Source organism: Lithobates pipiens, unplaced genomic scaffold (genome assembly GCF_037356315.1).
Source record: "Lithobates pipiens isolate NorthernLeopardFrog02 unplaced genomic scaffold, aLitPip1_a1.2 Scaffold_13, whole genome shotgun sequence".
In the NCBI taxonomy this organism is placed as follows: Eukaryota; Metazoa; Chordata; class Amphibia; order Anura; family Ranidae; genus Lithobates; species Lithobates pipiens.
The window spans coordinates 197,678,274-197,696,695 of NW_027507718.1; the positions used below are offsets into that span (position 1 = coordinate 197,678,274).

The 18,422-nt window shown below is 38.7% G+C and overlaps 1 protein-coding gene across 1 annotated transcript in view; it reads left to right on the forward strand.

Annotated features, from left to right (window-relative positions):
- Positions 1-18,422, forward strand: part of DNAH6 (dynein axonemal heavy chain 6) — a 418,858-nt gene that overhangs the window by 370,594 nt on the left and 29,842 nt on the right. The window contains exons 67-70 of the mRNA XM_077476093.1: positions 2,715-2,861; positions 6,466-6,604; positions 8,305-8,424; positions 12,332-12,453. Of these exons, the coding sequence (XP_077332219.1) occupies positions 2,715-2,861; positions 6,466-6,604; positions 8,305-8,424; positions 12,332-12,453 (528 nt within the window). The remainder of the gene's footprint in view (positions 1-2,714; positions 2,862-6,465; positions 6,605-8,304; positions 8,425-12,331; positions 12,454-18,422) is intronic.

Genomic DNA, 18,422 nt, shown 5'->3' on the forward strand with positions numbered 1-18,422 from the left:
CTTTTACTAACATTTTATACCTTTTTCAAGGTTTTTGTAGGATAACATTTGTACCATAAAACCCCCTATCAGCGTTACCAAAGTGCAGTATACATATTAGTCTTTTTACTTCTATAGACCACCTGTGCTCCTCTTGATAGTCTGTGATGTGACATGTCTTTTGATAATACTGTATACTTGTGTTCCCAAATCATCTTATATTGCGTTATTCATATTCTTAGCTGTTTAGCAGATCACGTGCACATACAGGAAAATTGTCATTTAGGTGGATAATGTTCTTTTTCTGCTGGTTGTTACTGACAATTTTTAACAGATAGAACTTAAAGTTGACCTGAATTCAAAAAGTGAAAAGTTGCTATATTATAAAGGCACTTGATAGTTGTGCCTAAAAAGTGCCCTGGAAAAAATGTACAATTTGTCTTGGATTCATCTTGACAAATAGAATGCAATTTGTGGTGTGTGAGGTGCCTAGGCACCGCTGTTTATCCTATCCATCTGCGGTATTAATCTCAGCCACCGATGCCTCTAAACTTTAATCTTAGAAGATTTTTAGTAAGATTTGGTAATGTCACTACTGTGCTCCTCACTGTTCTTCTTGCTGGAGGCTCTGACATGAGTAAGCAAAGCCATGCCTCTACCAAGATGGCTGCCTCCACACAGAAACAAAGTGCAGTTTACAAGGTATGGGAAGTTATTAGAGAGGAAAGCTCAACTGAATGGAAACCATGAGGAATACTGGTGATTAGTCTTTTTCCATCTACCCGCCTTTTTGGGGCACAACCTCCAGAGTTCAGTTCCCCTTTAAATAAATATGAATATACATTTTTATTTCAAAACACCCCACCTGCATACCATAATTTCACATTGCCACATAGTTACATAGTAGGGGAGGTTCAAAAAAGACACAGGTCCATCATGTCCCACACGTGTGAGTGATTATATGTCAGTATTACATTGTATATTCCTGTATGTTGCGGTCATTCAGGTGCTTATCTGTTATCTGTTCTGTTTATATCCTAAATGTAACACAATAACCAAAATAATTATTCTAGTATGATGCGCTTGTGTATAACAGTTATGTAGAAAAAAGGGATTTTATTATAGGTATTTATAATTCAGCATGTGTCTGAATTTTTAAAAGCATTATATGCAGTGTAAACTTACCAAATAGAAGAAGTGTTGTAATGTTCAGCTTATGTCACATCTGTGTATGCTGACAGATGTCTATAGCCTTGGAAAATTATGTCAGGGCAAGATTTAATCAGAGCTCATAAAAAAACAGATTTCATTCTAAAGCTCAGAGTAATGGATTTGTTGAGATTTGAAATTGTTTGGATTGTTTCCTTATTGAAAACCACAAATCACTGGTTTGTGCATGACCTGTGTGTAACTGTTTAAATCTTTCTGATTGTCATTAGAGAGCAGTTGAGGCAGCCATTGCTGAATCCCTTCTGAAAATGTTAATGACTTCAATGCTTTCTGGGTCTTTGACCTGAACAATGGCAGCCTCCCTTTAAAAGACCATGTTTGGGGATCAGTCAAATAAAAAAGTGCTAACTGTGGTATTATGCATATCTACCCATTGGCCTTTGCTAAAACGTCCCTCTAGAAGTTCTAAACTGCCCACTGTGGTTCCACTCATGGACCCCTACTATACTTCCTTTAGGAAAATTGTTGCTCAGCTGTTCAGCCAAACTCTAGCATTATTGAATGCAGTTTTGTTTATGACTGTGGCCACAAATAAAGTCATTGTCAATGATCACACAACTTTAAGGCATTATAAACCTTCCTAATTGATGTTTTTCATCTGCATAAGATGCTTTGATTATGTAGTTTTTTGGTGTCATTTGTTGGTCTGTACACATGGCCTATAGTAGAGTAAATGTTAATAATTCTATCTGTGTTCAAACATGAGACATGCCACATGGCACTTCAAAGGTTATTGAATAACCTCTGTCTGTAGTGTGAGAATTGACACTTCCTGTGAAGAAACTAAATATCCCACAATCCCTTATTCTCTCAGTCCAGTGATCTTCAGATAAGAGCCAAACATTAATTAGACATGAAACAAACACAAGGCAGAACAATTAACAGAGAGCTCACCATTCTGTAAGAGATTTGTTTGTCATCTCATTATCCCTTCCCCATTCGTGATGCAATTGGCAAGATATGCAAGTTATGTGACTTGAAACAAGAAGTTGCCTGTTCCTAGGGACTAGTTAGGTTAATTAATACAAACTGTAACCACAACATGTAAGCCCATCATTACAAGGTAAAACAAAAAAACAACGCAGGAAATATAACTACATTAAGCTGGCCATACATTATACCATTTCCTTATTCAATTTCCTTTAGATTCACCTCCAACTATGTAGTGCAAGGGCCTTGCCTGATTGCATACAAATTGAAAGTGTTTAGGTTTGACCTCTTCTTATGTGGTTTTGGTAAATCTAAATGAAAATTGTACAAGAAAGTATTTTCAAGTAAAAGAAATAGATTCTTTGCATTCAATATAGCTATAAACCCATTTAGGTTTTAAAATCAAGAAAGCTATTTTTGATTAACATTAGTTAAAAATGTTTGTCACGACTAGCACAACATCCTCTGTTCCGGCAGCATGGAAACCAGGCAATTGACACCGACAAGAAGACAATGAGATGTTAAAATTCAACAAAGAGGTCATTACATTTTCTGCAAATGGCTTTGTGTTCCAGGTTACTAATGAGCCTCCAAAAGGTCTCCGTGCTAATATCCGTCGTGCCTTTACGGAAATTACTCCCACATTCTTCGAAGAGCATCTCCTTGGCAGAAAATGGAGAAAAGTTATTTTTGGAATTTGCTTTTTCCACGCTATCATTCAGGTGACTTTCCCTTTTTACTGACTAATCTACTGAAACATGTATTGAAAATTGTTAGCATAAATTAAAAGAAAAGGTTAAACACTTCTAGCAGTGTACTATGGCTGCGATAACTTCAGCGATGATTCTGTATTATACTTTAATGCTGAACTGTGAGAAAGAAACAAGTTTGGGCCATTTGCTGTGTAAACATAAATGACCTCTATTTATGCCTGTCCCATGTTTGGCTGATGCTTCATTTGATAGGCCATTTACTTTTATTCAGCTCCTCAGTATTGTAAGAAACAAATGTCTGGTGCTGAGACTTTTAATTCTTGCAGTAGTACACTGCCCATGTCAGGTTGCTTTGTGTACACCTACTCCACCTAGAAAAAGCCTTGTATTTTAACTGAATGCAAGGCTTTCTGCAGTTGGTGGATGGGAGATTGTGATTTTCACCTGTCCAATCACAAAAAGCTTTGCATGTAGTGAAAATAATACACGAACTGTGACTGTGTTTCATTCTCCCCTCATTGTCCTATGAGGCTGCAGGACCCCTGACCCTCTGTCTGGACAGTGCTGATTGGCCCTGTGGTGATCACATGCACTTTTCCAAGATAAAAAAATTCTATTATTTTTGTAAATCTAAACTGCTAAATACCTTTTCTCATCAGCAGTATATAGCAGTCTTGCAACTTCTATCAGTGTCTGGCCGAGCGCTGGTTAAAGCTTGTAGGAGGAGTTTTCATTCTACTCGGACTGTCTTATGAGGCTGCATGAGCCCTGATCCTCCATCTGGACAGTGCTGCCCCTGTGCTGATCACATGTACCCTCCCAAGAAAAAGAAAACTCTCTAGTAATACACACCAAACTGAAGCTTGCCCCCAAGGCTCTGTAATATCAGGAGATGGTTTGGAAAAGTGGAAAACACACTCAAACAGCCTTTTATACACAATGCAGAGGATTAACCCCTTAGGTTCCTCAATGAGTATAACAAGCATGCTTTACTGCAAATACAGACTGATTTTACTGTTGTGGGTGTAGTAACACTTGAACTGTTTTACTGATGGGGCAGACATCAATAAAGGTAATTTATTTTTACACAGCAAATAGCAAAAAAAAATTTTTTTCGTTTTCTGGAGTTTAGCTTTAAAGTCAATAAATCATTAATGGCATTCAATACTGTTATTATTATTATTTTTACTAGACCATGGAACGGAGTGAATCACTAGCGATATGAACTGCAGGGGAATTTATTGACTGCAGGTTTTTACATTTATTTTTGGAGACACTGTTGGTGTTTTTTTATTTTTTTCAAGGCATCATATGTATCTTTGACTATATATCCTACTTACTGCACTGCAGTCTTCATTTTGACACTTTTATAGTTTATACACACCTCTCCTGCAAAGAGTGAATCTCAATAAAGCAGATGTGATTTTTAAAAGCACTGAGTGTGTCTATGATCGGAAAAATATATATATTTTTGAGTCAGAAACAATGTTTCTTTGCAACAAATTTCACAGGTGCATCATAATCAATGCAATGATCTATACTAATACAGCTGGTATAATACATGCAAAACAACATCAGATCAACTAAATATGTATATGCATATCTTGAATGATGTACAAAAGCAATTATCAGCATAATATACATTGTGTCACATCAAAAGTACAATGTAAAAGAACAAACAAAAGAAGAAAAAAAGAGAAGAACGTCCTTAAAGGAATAAGCCCTCACTAGACACAGGTCTCCCTAGAATACTTTAGCCCCCAAGTAATCTATTCAGCACCAACTGATGCAGTGCGAGCGTGGAACATCCAGCCAGGAAAAATATTTTTAGTACAGCTTACTATATTTCAGATGTACCAACTTTTATGCCCTAAGGGTTCATTCACATTTAAAACTGAAGTTTAGGTAAAAAATTTTTTTTTTTTAAATCTGCAGCATTCTTTACATTACTTACTTGTAATATTGAATGTCACAAAGTTCAGGCTTCTGGATTCTGTAGAAATCTTCACTGCAGAGCTGTCCACTTTCTGTTGCTTAACATCCAGAGTTGTGAGGTTAACAGCGTAGGGTCCCCAGGCTCAGTTGTACCAAGGATAGGCCCCCTCCTGGCCTCTCCCCATCCATTGAGAAAAGTTCTTCCACTGATTACGCTGCATGTGACTGATCAGACTCTCCCTATTCATAGATTGTGTTCTTATTAATTTCCTCTTGGCTTAGTGAATGTCGGTAAGCATTGCTGCCTCTCACCAGCTAATCATGTGCAAGAAAGAATACTGTTATATATATATACTTTTTTTTTCACATGATTAGGTATTCATTGAAGGTGAATGTTCACCACATTCACTAAGCTAATGGAAACATCCCATTCAAAGAGTGAAAACTCCCTTGCAAAGTGAACAGCTTATTTGTTATGAGCAAATCAACCACTAAGGGTTGAAAGGGTCCACAGATTTTGCATGTCACATAAGAAAACCTGTTAAACCCTTGTACTAGGGTCCTTCGGTCTTTATTTTCACCTCTGTGATTCGGTTTAATTCTTAAGATTAAAAATATAAGAGACTAAATATAAATTTCTCTATATGTCTAAATGCACATGAATATTTTGCCAAACAGTCATTTCAATGTTCTAACAGCTGTTAGGGTTACTTTTTTTGCGAATTAAAGACTTTCCCCTATGAAGAGGTTTATCCAATATCTGTGTTCCCATATTGTTTAAATATGCCTATGGGATATTACTGTGTAGGAGCATTTGTATGCCAGTAGATGGAAATGACTTTCCATGGAATTGTTTAGGTTGATTGGAAATTGGCATCTTCGTGACATGGCAATTTTAAGGCTCAGCTGGATATGTTGAAAGTACAGCTTAGGGAAAATGTTCGTGAATGAAGCAAGCACTCTTGTAGAATGCTTACAGTTTTGAAGCCATGATTACAGCAAAGGTCAAGTAGACAGTACGCCATGACTTTGAATATACACATAATTATAGCTAAGCAGAGGTCTTAGCAATTACTTGTTCCGTTTTGTTGCTATGGTTTAAAATAGCATGTTAAAGGCAATAGAAAATGGTGGTATATTTTTTCCAGATACTTAAACAATAGGTATTCCTGTCCTCCTGATATTATTGTTGTAGAAACACAGTGGTGGATATGTAACTAAATCTTAACACAAGGCTATGTTAACAGTTGAGTTCCTTGCCTGGAAAAAATGTTAGGCATTTAGTATAAACTTTAAAGAAAACCTGTAGACGAAGGCACACGAGGGGTACAATTACCTACTTCCTAAGAATACTATTTGCCTGGCTGTTACCTGACCTGGGACAAGCATGCAGATTAATAGGTTCAAGTGGTTTGACATACTTGTTCTCGGTCAGTGCCCTAGAAATTATTAGGTTATTAGAAGAGTATGGCAGCCAGGCAACTAACATTTCCATAAGGAGAGGTAAGCAGCGTTGTCCTTCATACTCTATCACTAAAGGTTTTCTTTAAATTTTACATCCATTTTACCTGTCTCCCCACTGACCCAAAGCTTCAAAATCCCAGAGCTTAAAAATAAAATGAAAAGTCTTCATACAATTTTTGTTTTTTTTATTAAGTATCAAATGGTTTTGTTGTAGGAGAGGAAGAAGTTTGGGCCACTTGGATGGAACATCTGCTATGAATTTACTGACAGTGACAGAGAATGTGCTCTGCTTAATTTAAACTTGTACTGTCAGGAAGGAAAAATACCATGGGACGCACTTACTTATATAACAGGTAAGTGCATTTCACCCTAAGATCAGGGGTCTAAATATAGCACCCGACCCAAGGCATTTTGGGGAGTTTTTGTCAGGTCCTTTTTTTTTATATTTCTAAACATTTTTAACAATTGTAGGAGAATAACAAATTTGCACATATTTCGTAAGTCATATGTGCAAAGTGTATACTAGAAATTGTAGTAAAGCCAATTACTTTAATTTTGCCTGCACAGTCCCTACAAAACATTTTATATTCTACATCCTCACTATAGAGTGCTTCATAGCTCCATAGCTAAAGCTGGTTTAATAACATGGTGCGGTGTCTGAGCATGTTGGGTTAGCCTCAACATATAGCACACTCGTGTAGTGGTGTCCATTATTTTCTCATTGCTGACTAATGTCTTTTTTCTTGGTTGGGCTAATACAGCATGAGGGCTTCGTGTTAGGAGCATAGAAAATGATATACAAGTGGTGTCTTGATATAAGAGTAGCGTCATGTCACCACTGAGTATAAAAGAGAAGAGAGGCACTATGGTTACATTTAATGAAGGTACAACATTTAGTAACTCACATGGTTGATGATTAAAACAGGCACATCTAAGTATGCAGGCATCTGGGGTAAAGGTGTCCACATAGAACATTCTCCTCTCTGCCATCAACGTCGTCCCTTTCAGGCTGCGCTCCATGAGCGGTTCAAGCCAGGCTTTCAGAACGCTCTACTGCAGGGTAGTCTTCCCGTTCACGATTGCAGACTGACAGCGGTGAGAGCCGCCAATGTGGGGGACGGTCTGTGTGGACAGCTTTACCTCTGATGCCTGTGCCATGTGCCTATTTTAATCATCAACCATGTGAGTTGCTAAATGTTGTACCTTCATTAAATGTAACCATATTTCTACACTAAGAGGCCTCCCTTCTCTTTTATACTCTGTAGCTCCTGCTGGATTTTGCTTCTAATCCCCTTGTGGAGGCTTCTATTTGTGGATGGACATTTTATGGTTACGCAACCCATCACATTGCTATAATATTTTTATATGGACTATAAACTGAAGGACTTATGAATATATGGTTGTGGAACAAATCATTTGAGTTTCCATTATTTCTTATGGGGAATTGGGTTTGATATATAAGTGCTTTGGATTACAAGCATGTTTCTGGAACTAATTATGCTGACAATCCAATGTTTTACTGTATTTCTAAACCTTAAAGAAAAGTCAAGGTGACATACAGTACAGAATGCTTGAAAATACTGCAAAAGCAATGTTTATTATTATGTATTAATAGTAATTAATAATACGCATTCACATAATTCTCTAACAAAGTTGATATTGGAGGAAGGTCTGTCAGCTGGATTACATTGTTATGCCCCATGTAGATTTATTAGTTTTACTTTACTACGTAATAGTGCTGTTTTCTGACTGTTTACTGAATATTTTTTGTACAGGAATGATGTTCTATTTTTAATTTAGTTCAAGTAAAGCAGTTTTGGATAGACACAGCAGTGCTATGTTATTCTTGCCACCCGCAGAGCTGTTGTCTTTGTATGAAAGGTGCTAGTTATCCATGGTGCCTATCTGGTTCTCTCTGCCACTGCTCAGCATCACATAGGAGCTTTGGGCATAAGTATGACATAAATCTTTTGAGCTGTAAGCTTGAAAAAAAGCTTTTGAGCTTGAAAAAAATATGACAGTGAAATTGAAACATTATACTACTATTTTCCAGGGGAGATAACATATGGAGGAAGAGTAACTGATGCATGGGACCAAAGATGTTTAAGGACAATCCTAAGGAGATTCTTTTCTCCGGAGACCCTTGAAGACAATTACTGTTATTCTAGCTCAGGTAAAAAAATAAGAATCTATTTATTTATGTATTTGAAGCAGCTTAGCACTGCTCCTGTTTAAACGATTAACCTAATGTAGCACAAATTACAGAAGAATGACAATCCTTTGTACTTTAAGGCCTTAAGAACATTGGACATTATAAAAACACAATACATGATCTATCCAGTGGTATCTCTAGTTTTCACTTTAGCTATTGGATCATACTTTATCTTTTGTTCTAATTGAGATACTTGGTTACAACACAAATGCTATCTATCTGTATCAATGTATGTATACATACCACTGTTGACGACTTTTATAATCTAATGTTAATTGTAAACCTGACTATATTCTCAATAAAACCTTTGATTGTGAAAAAAAAAAAAAACACACACCAGTAGCGTTAGCTGTAGCTGTAGAATGAGTTTTGCAGCGTTTTAGCAGTAGCATTTTTAGCTTATTTTTTAACAAAAATATACTCCCACTAAAGCTTGCGGCTTACAAATGCTCAAAAACACAGAATAACTGTGTTTTTCAGTCTTTCTCATCGTTTTTTCTCATTTATCAGAGTTAAGCTCTATACACATGATCAGAAATTCTGCCAGTAAAAGTCGGATGTGAGCTTTTGGTCAGAAATTTCAACCATGTGTATGCTCCATCAGACTTTTGCTGGCAGAACCAGCCAGCAAAAGATTGAGAGCAGGTTTTCTATTTTTCGGTCGGAAAAAGTTCTGATTAGAAATTCTGATCGTCTGTTCAAATTCGACGCATGATTGGAAGAATTGAACTTAATTTTCTCGGCTTGTAGTGTTGTATGTCACCGCGATCTTGAAGGTCAAAAGTTCAGAGAACGTTTGTGTGATTGTGTGTATGCAAGCAAAGCTTGAGCGGAATTCTGTCAGAAAAAACATCCAAGTTTTTTCCGGAGGAAAATCCGCTCGTGTGTACGGGAAATAAGAGTGTTTTTACAACTGAAAAACTCCTCTCAAAATCCACTAGTTGTGGGGGGGTTTTCCCAGCCAGAAAATGCCCCTGCCAAAAACTGCCGATAAAAGCCTATGGAGTTAATTTACCAAAGGCAAATCCACTTTGCACTTCCAGTGCACTTGATGCCTTTTTATTTTCCTTGCATGTCCCCCTCGGATCTACAGTAACTGCACTTCCGAGTGTACTTTCAAGCAGTAGTGCAAAGTAGCTTTAGTAAATAACCCCCTATGTGTGCATGGACACATAGAATTAAATGCTGGGGAGTTTACTGGCTGCAGAAAAAGGCCTAAAGCCAAAAACAGCAGCTACTGTATATATTCATCCAGTGTGCATGAGGCCTTAATGTATAAATATGCAATTCCATCTTAAAGCTCTTAATTATTAAAGGACAACTTTCAGAAATATAGAGTTGCCAGGCATCCTCTGATTTCAATACATTTGTTTCCTTTAAAGCAGAATGCCAGACAATACTTTTTTTTTTTTTTTTTTTAACCAAGGTAAGGTTTATTGAGCATATGCAAAAAAAGGTTACATAAGAGTATTCAAACCAAGAGCGGTGCAACAGGCACCAATCATCAGGAAAATAAGGATACACTCCATATCTGACACAGCATAATAAAAGTGCAATATACACAGTAACATGTCCATCAGCAGTACACACATAGATACAACAAATAACACGTCCAGGTGTACCCAGTGGAAAGGAAGCGGCCACATCACATAGAATAATCCCAGAGGCCTAGTCCTCGCAGCTGTTAGCGCTTTCTAGCCACCTATCCCATATTTTATTGAATTTCAACGGGCACCCTCTATTGGAATATATAATTTTTTTAAAAGGTAAGGTGCGGTTGATAGCCGCCTTCCACTGCTGGATCGTAGGAGGGTCAGGCCTAAGCCACACTTGTGCTATCTGCATCCTAGCAGTGAAAAGAGTCTCCTGTAAGAAGGTACGTAAGTATTTACTTTCCTCCTGAAGGGGGAGGAGACCAAGGACACACTGGCGTGGGCAGAGCGTGAGGGGAGAGCCCATATGATCATGTAGGAATTGTATAATCTGTGCCCAGTACCTGTGGATGGGAGGACAGGTCCATATAAGGTGGAAGAACGTGCTGTTTCCGTCGCCACATCTGGGGCATGTAGGAGCAAAGTCAGGCTTGTATTTGGCAAGTCGGTTGGGGGTCAGATAGGAGCGATGTAATATATAAAGGTGGGTCAGCCTGTCAGATAATTTAGGGGATACCTCGGTCGACACTGCCAATATCTCCTCCCAGTGATCGTCCTCTACCCGCCCAATGTCAGCCTCCCACCTAGCTTTAAGACTATACGCATGAGCTGTAGCCCGGGGAGTGAGTAGGTATGTGTACAAGGTGGAAATAAGTTTTCGGGGATCCTTACCAAAAAGCAATTTCGCCAGTGGGGTGTCCGCAAGACCAGGGGGTGTATTCCCAAATTGCGTCTGCAGGGCATGACGGACTTGCAGGTATCGAAAAAATACATGATTAGGGAGGCCAAATTCCTCCTTAAGTGCCTGGAACGTCTTGATGCCCTGGTTAGTAAAAAGTTGAGATAAATATATAATACCTCTGCAAATCCACACCTTATAATCTGGTACTCTCAGTAGCTCGGGCAACTCAAGGTTATCCCAAATGGGTGTGTGTGCATGTAAGGAAGGAGCCTCAGATCTGGACAGCGCCAGCTGCCAAACCCGACTGTGGTGTGTGAGCATGCCGCGTCCAGGACCCGAGCGATGGACACCTCTGTGTTTGCAGAAAACAATTTGGAAGGGGTGCGCGATCACGTCTGTTGCCGAGGTACATACCAGATATGAGTTGCCAGACAATACTTTATTTTAGTTTTTTATTTGAGTGAGAAATGTCAGTTGTCAGAACGTTAGGAAAGATCAACAATGTTATTGTCACCTAAAAAGCAGTTATCTTTCAATAGGTACTCTTATTCTGGTGACCAATAGCAAAGGCAACATTTCCAAATGCCCAAATTCTGAGAAGAATTCCGTTCAATTCATGTCCCATCTTTGGGACAGGAAGTCAAGAGAAAGCCTGATGGGGAACACAGCAACTAAAATCTAGCAACCTACCTTTGTATTAGGCTTTTGTCTTATAGGATGGAAAGTTGTCTGAATAGATTCTCACTGTAAGTTACCCTACTCAGTTGTCCTTGTTCATGTGGTTATGTGAGCTGCAAAGCTGAATCTTTTTCTGTGTTTGTTTAAAGCAATGCTCTAGGTCACAGTTTTTTTTATATTGTGTAATAGGTGTATTTAATGATGAGTAGTTGCTGAGGAAGTCCTGGATTATATTCTATGTAAGAGGGTGGTGCACTCTTACAAAGAGTTGATAACCCTTTAATTCTTAAATATCTACACACCAGTTTTCATTTTCACAAATGGTAACAACACACATTAAATTGTACAATAAATTATTTAACACCTGAAGAGTTACAAATTCCAAATTACTTCAGTAGTGCACACAAGTAAATGCCTTCTTCCGTACAATGAAATAACTAGTTCCCAAAAATGCATTATTCATATACTGGTCAAGTAAATGCATTAAATATGTAGAGTTACAGCTGAGTAGTACAGGATGACATTTGGTAATGCAAAGTAGGCCTTGGTTGAGGTCCAGAATAATAGCAATATTTTAATTATTTGCCCTATGAATTATGGATTAAATAGAAATGTTGGGAATGTAACAACAGCCACATGCTTTTATATCAAAAAATATTTCAGGAATATTTATGTGATGGACATTATTATTATTAATTGTCTTAGTCTAGAAATCCCCCTTTCCTCAGGCTACAGTATGCTTATTTTTTTAATAAGCATAGACGCTTTTGTGTAAACCAATATTATTTACATGCTTTTTCCAATTTAGAAAAAAATGAGCATAATCTAATGAGCAATATTTTTAAACACACTTTAGGTATATATTTCAGTCCAGATGCTGACAGTCTGCAGTTGTATAAGGAGTACATAGAAAATCTGACCTTGACCGATGATCCAGAAATATTCGGAATGCATGAAAATGCCAATTTAGCTTTCCAGGTTTGTGTGCTTATGGGTACTTGCTCTAATTTAATTGTGTGAAGCATGGATTGCACCACAGCTCAAAGGAAAATGATGATTTAATCATAATAGTCTGTTAAACACAGATAATAGGCGATGGTTGCCTTTGTATGTCAATCTTCCAATAATAATGTTTCTTTTGAAACCATCACATGGCAAAATGCACACAGGCTTTTCACAGCAATCCCAGCCAGGGTAATGAATAATATTTAAACAAGGGCTATGTAGAGCTTGGTTTCCTTCAATACAGAACTAAGTATATCCTTTTTTTAAAGTGCTAATTTTCTACAGAGCATAACAATTAGCATGTAGGACATATTATACTTCAATTATGAACACAGTTATATCTAATACCAAGTGTTTTTCATTTTGGATAGAGTATTGGAGGGTTTTGCCATATGTGTTTTATAAGGGACATTTCTTTAACTTCATGATCTGTAAACTCAACAGTAAGTTAGAGGATGTATTTTCAATGTGAGAACAATGCCCTCTTACACAATTGATACAGGAACAGGTGTACTTATTGGAACATTTGCCCTCTATTGCTGATTTGTGGCAATTCCAAATTTTTTGCCCTCACTTTCATTTTCACTGCCATTGGTAATCAGGACAATTAGAGTGAATCCCCCTGAAGCTGGCCATACCCGGATGGAAATTTGGCCGGTTCAGCAGGGACTGGTCAAATTTTGATCCATATATGGGCACTATGGTTGAACCGAAGTTGATCTACTGATTTGTTTCTGTACAACCACCTTGTCAGATTTTAGCAGTTCGATCCACACTGCAGCTGATCAGTGTATTCAGACATCAGGGAAGTCTCTCTGTTAGAATACAATAGGTCAACGGGAAGGACTCCCCCATCCAAACCAAATAAGTGCATAGAGGAATTGGGTCAGTTTGTTTTGTTCAAACCAGTGGTTGAATAACTAAATTATGGGCAGCTTAAAGGGAACACACAACAATTAAAATGTTTTTATTTAAAGCTAAAAAATTGCCTTAATTTACATTTTGGCCAAATACATAATTAGCTTATATTTTCTCTTTATAATTAAATCTAATGTATTTATTTAAATCTTATTTAAAAAGGTTAAAATAAAAAAATGCACAGTCACACCAAATAGATGCTACCTGGATAAAAGCAATTCTCTCAATACCATATGTTGGCTTTTAGGACTGAGAAATAAGAATTGATTTTGGCTACTCTCCCACATGCCCAGTCTTTTAACCACTTCAGCTCCGGACCAATAAATACCTTAAGGACCAGAGGTGTTTTTGCAATTTCGCACTGCGCTGCTTTAACTGGTAATTGCGCGGTCATGCAATATTGCACCCAAACGAAATTTGCGTCCTTTTCTTCCCACAAATAGAGCTTTCTTTTGATGGTATTTGATTGCCTCTGCGATTTTTATTTTTTGCGATATAAATGGAAAAAGAGCGAAAATTTTGAAAAAAAATGATATTTTCTTCTTTTTGTTATAAGAAAAATCGAATAAACTAAATTTTAGTCATACATTGAGGGCAAAATTTATTCAGCCACATGTCTTTAGTAAAAAAAATGTCAATAAGCGTATATTTTTTGGTTTGCGCAAAAGTTATAGCGTCTACAAACTAGAGTACATTTTCTGGAATTTACACAGCTTTTAATTTATGACTGCCTATCTCATTTCTTGAGGTGCTAAAATGGCAGGGCAGTACAAACCCCCCCCAAATGACCCCATTTTGGAAAGTAGACACCCCAAGGAAACTGCTGATGGGTATGTTGAGCCCATTGAATATTTATTTTTTTTGTCCTAAGGGATTGAATAATGACAAAAAAAAAAAGTACAAAAAGTTGTCACTAAATGATATATTGCTCACACATGCCATGGTTATATGTGGAATTGCACCCCAAAATATATTCCGCTACTTCTCCCGAGTACGGGGATACCACATGTGTGGGACTTTTTGGGAGTATAGTCGCGCACGGCATCCCGAAAACCAATCACCACCTTCAGGATTTCTAAGGGTGCAAATTTTTGATTTCACCCCTCACTACCTATCACAGTTTCGAAGGCCATAAAAAGCCAAAATAGCACAAAACCCCCCAAAATGACCCCATTTTGGAAAGTAGACACCCCAAGCTATTTACTGAGAGGCATGTTGAGTCCATGGAATATTTTATATTTTGCCACAAGTTGCGGGAATATTACAAACTTTTTTTTTTTTTGCACAAAGTTGTCACTAAATGATATATTGCTCACACATGCTATGGGCATATGTGAAATGACACCCCAAAATACATTCTGCTGCTTCTCCTGAGTACAGGGATACCACATGTGTGGGACTTTTTGGGAGCCTAGCCGCGTACGGGACCCCGAAATCCAAGCACCGCCTTCAGGATTTCTAAGGGCATAATTTTTTTATTTTACTCCTCACTACCTATCACTACCTATCACAGTTTTGACGGCCATAAAATGCCAAGATGGCACAAAACCCCCCCAAATGACCCCATTTTGGAAAGTAGACACCCCAAGGAAACTGCTGATGGGTATGTTGAGCCCATTGAATATTTATTTTTTTTGTCCTAAGGGATTGAATAATGACTAAAAAAAAAAAAAAAAAAAAAATGTACAAAAAGTTGTCACTAAATGATATATTGCTCACACATGCCATGGTTATATGTGGAATTGCACCCCAAAATATATTCCGCTACTTCTCCCGAGTACGGGGATACCACATGTGTGGGACTTTTTGGGAGTATAGTCGCGCACGGCATCCCGAAAACCAATCACCACCTTCAGGATTTCTAAGGGTGCAAATTTTTGATTTCACCCCTCACTACCTATCACAGTTTCGAAGGCCATAAAAAGCCAAAATAGCACAAAACCCCCCAAAATGACCCCATTTTGGAAAGTAGACACCCCAAGCTATTTACTGAGAGGCATGTTGAGTCCATGGAATATTTTATATTTTGCCACAAGTTGCGGGAATATTACAAACTTTTTTTTTTTTGCACAAAGTTGTCACTAAATGATATATTGCTCACACATGCTATGGGCATATGTGAAATGACACCCCAAAATACATTCTGCTGCTTCTCCTGAGTACAGGGATACCACATGTGTGGGACTTTTTGGGAGCCTAGCCGCATACGGGACCCCAAAATCCAAGCACCGCCATCAGGATTTCTAAGGGCATAATTTTTTTATTTTACTCCTCACTACCTATCACTACCTATCACAGTTTTGACGGCCATAAAATGCCAAGATGGCACAAAACCCCCCCAAATGACCCCATTTTGGAAATTAGACACCCCAAGGAAACTGCTGATGGGTATGTTGAGCCCATTGAATATTTATTTTTTTTGTCCTAAGGGATTGAATAATGACTAAAAAAAAAAAAAAAAAAAATGTACAAAAAGTTGTCACTAAATGATATATTGCTCACACATGCCATGGTTATATGTGGAATTGCACCCCAAAATATATTCAGCTACTTCTCCCGAGTATGGGGATACCACATGTGTGGGACTTTTTGGGAGTCTAGTCGCGTACGGCACCCCGAAAACCAATCACCACCTTCAGGATTTCTAAGGGTGCAAAGGCCATAAAATGCCAAAATAGCACAAAACCCCCCCAAATTACCCCATTTTGGAAAGTAGACACCCCAAGCTATTTACTGAGAGTCATGTTGTCTGAACGAAAAAAAAGAGATTGATCGGTGGGTATGCCCACCATTAGATACCTCCCTTCATCCACCCACATCTAATGATGGACATACATGCACCATTTATATATGCCGAAGCATGGGGGCATCCTCCCGCAAAAAAGTTATGCCGCGTACATACGTTCAAACTTTTCCATGGGCAAGCCCCCTGTCGGAATTTTGACCGTATGTACGCGGCATTAGGAGCAAAATCACTCCTCCACCCCTTATGCCCCCATGCTTCGGCATATATGCTCTTTTTTAACTGTGGTGGTGAAATCACCGCCTACAGCACTGGAGTCACGGCTTTATGTATCGTGGGAGCAAACGCTGTTGCTGTCTAGATAAATAAATCCGCGCTGCAGCTGAATGGCGTACCTGCTAAGCAAATTATGGTTAACGTTAAAACAAAGTAACATCCCAGTAAAACCTTACCATACCATACCTGCAAAGCAATTGCCAAAAAAAAACTGTAAAAAATAAAACATTTTTTAACACAACCTGTGCCTAAAATATATATATGCCGAAGCATGGGGGGCATCCTCCCGCAAAAAGTTATGCTGCGTACATACGTTCAAACTTTTCCACGGGCAAGCCCTCCGTCGGAATTTTGACCGTATGTACGCGGCATTAGGAGCAAAATCGCTCCTCCACCCCTTATGCCCCCATGCTTCGGCATATATGCTCTTTTTTAACTGTGGTGGTGAAATCACCTCCTACAGCACTGGAGTCGCGGCTTTATGTATCGTGGGAGCAAACGCTGTTGCTGTCAAGATAAATAAATCCACGCTGCAGCTGAATGGCGTACCTGAAAACATGAAAAATGGTTAACAATAACACAGTAAACAGTAAAGTATAAAAAATTTGAGAGAAGAGAGAGAGAGAGAGAGAGAGAGAGAGAGAACAATAAAACGACAACTATTTTTGGTTTTTATATTTTATATTTTTTTTGGTTTTTTTATTTTACTTTTTTTTTTTTTTTTTTTTTATACACTTTTTTTTGAACTGTAAACTGTAACTGTAACGGTTCTGGTCTCTCAAAATGCGATGGCATCTTGGGAGACCCTGTGTAAGTGTGCCTAGCCTGTGAAATGCTGTACCCTACGCTAATACTTCACTAGTGTGTGGTAGCGTTCAAAACACTCACCCTGACAAAGACCAGGATTGCCAGGACAGCGTGGACAATAAGAACGGGTGTCACGCCTATATCCGCGCTTGCTACAGACACAACATCTTTTTTGGGGGGCTCGTTGGGTAGGGGTACTCGGGAGGACATAAGAATAATGCCTCTCATGCAGCCGGCTTACTGCATTTGGTTGGGAATGGTGAGGTACAGAACCGTCTGGAAACAGAAGCTCTGTGACAACCTCTCTTTGGAAGAAAAGAAAGGTTAATGTTCCGCCTGAAGTTTTGTATAGCACAAAAGCATTCAGCAAAGCCAATTGAAATAAGTAAGCAGACACTTTTTTGTACCAGCGTCTGGTCTTACGGGAAGTTAGATACGGCGCCAACATCTGGTCATTGAGGTCCACCCCTCCCATATTTTTGTTATATTCGTGGACACAGAGGGGTTTCTCCACAATACCAGTCGCCGTAGAAATTTGGACCGTCGTGTCTGCATGAAGGGAGGTAAGAACGAAAACATTCTTATTATCCCTCCACTTCATAGCGAGCAAATTATTACACCGATAGCAGGCTCTCTCCCCCAGCCTAAGACGGGAATCTACAAGCCGCTGGGGAAAGCCCCGGCGATTAGGTCGCACGGTGCCACATGCTCCAATCTGATTATCAAATAAATGACTAAACAGTGGCACGCTGGTGTAATAGTTGTCCACGTACAAGTGGTACCCCTTTCCGAATAAGGGTGACACCAATTTCCACACTATCTTGCCAGCGCTTCCTATGTAATCAGGGCAGTTCTCCGGCTCTATGTAACTATCTTTACCCTCATAAACCATAAAGCTCCATGCATAGCCTGTGGCCCTGTCACAGCACTTATAGAGCTTGACCCCGTATCTGGTACGCTTGTTGGGAATGTACTGTTTGAATGACAAGCGACCAGTAAACTTAACCAGGGACTCATCAACGCAGACAACTTTTTGGGGAGTAAACAAGTCTGCAAAACGTTGGTTGAAGTGGTTTATGAGGGGCCGAATTTTGTAGAGCCGATCGTATTCAGGGTCTCCACGTGGACGACAAAGTTCATTGTCACTGAAGTGCAAGAACCGCAAGATCTGCTCGTATCGTTTCCTGGACATGGAGTT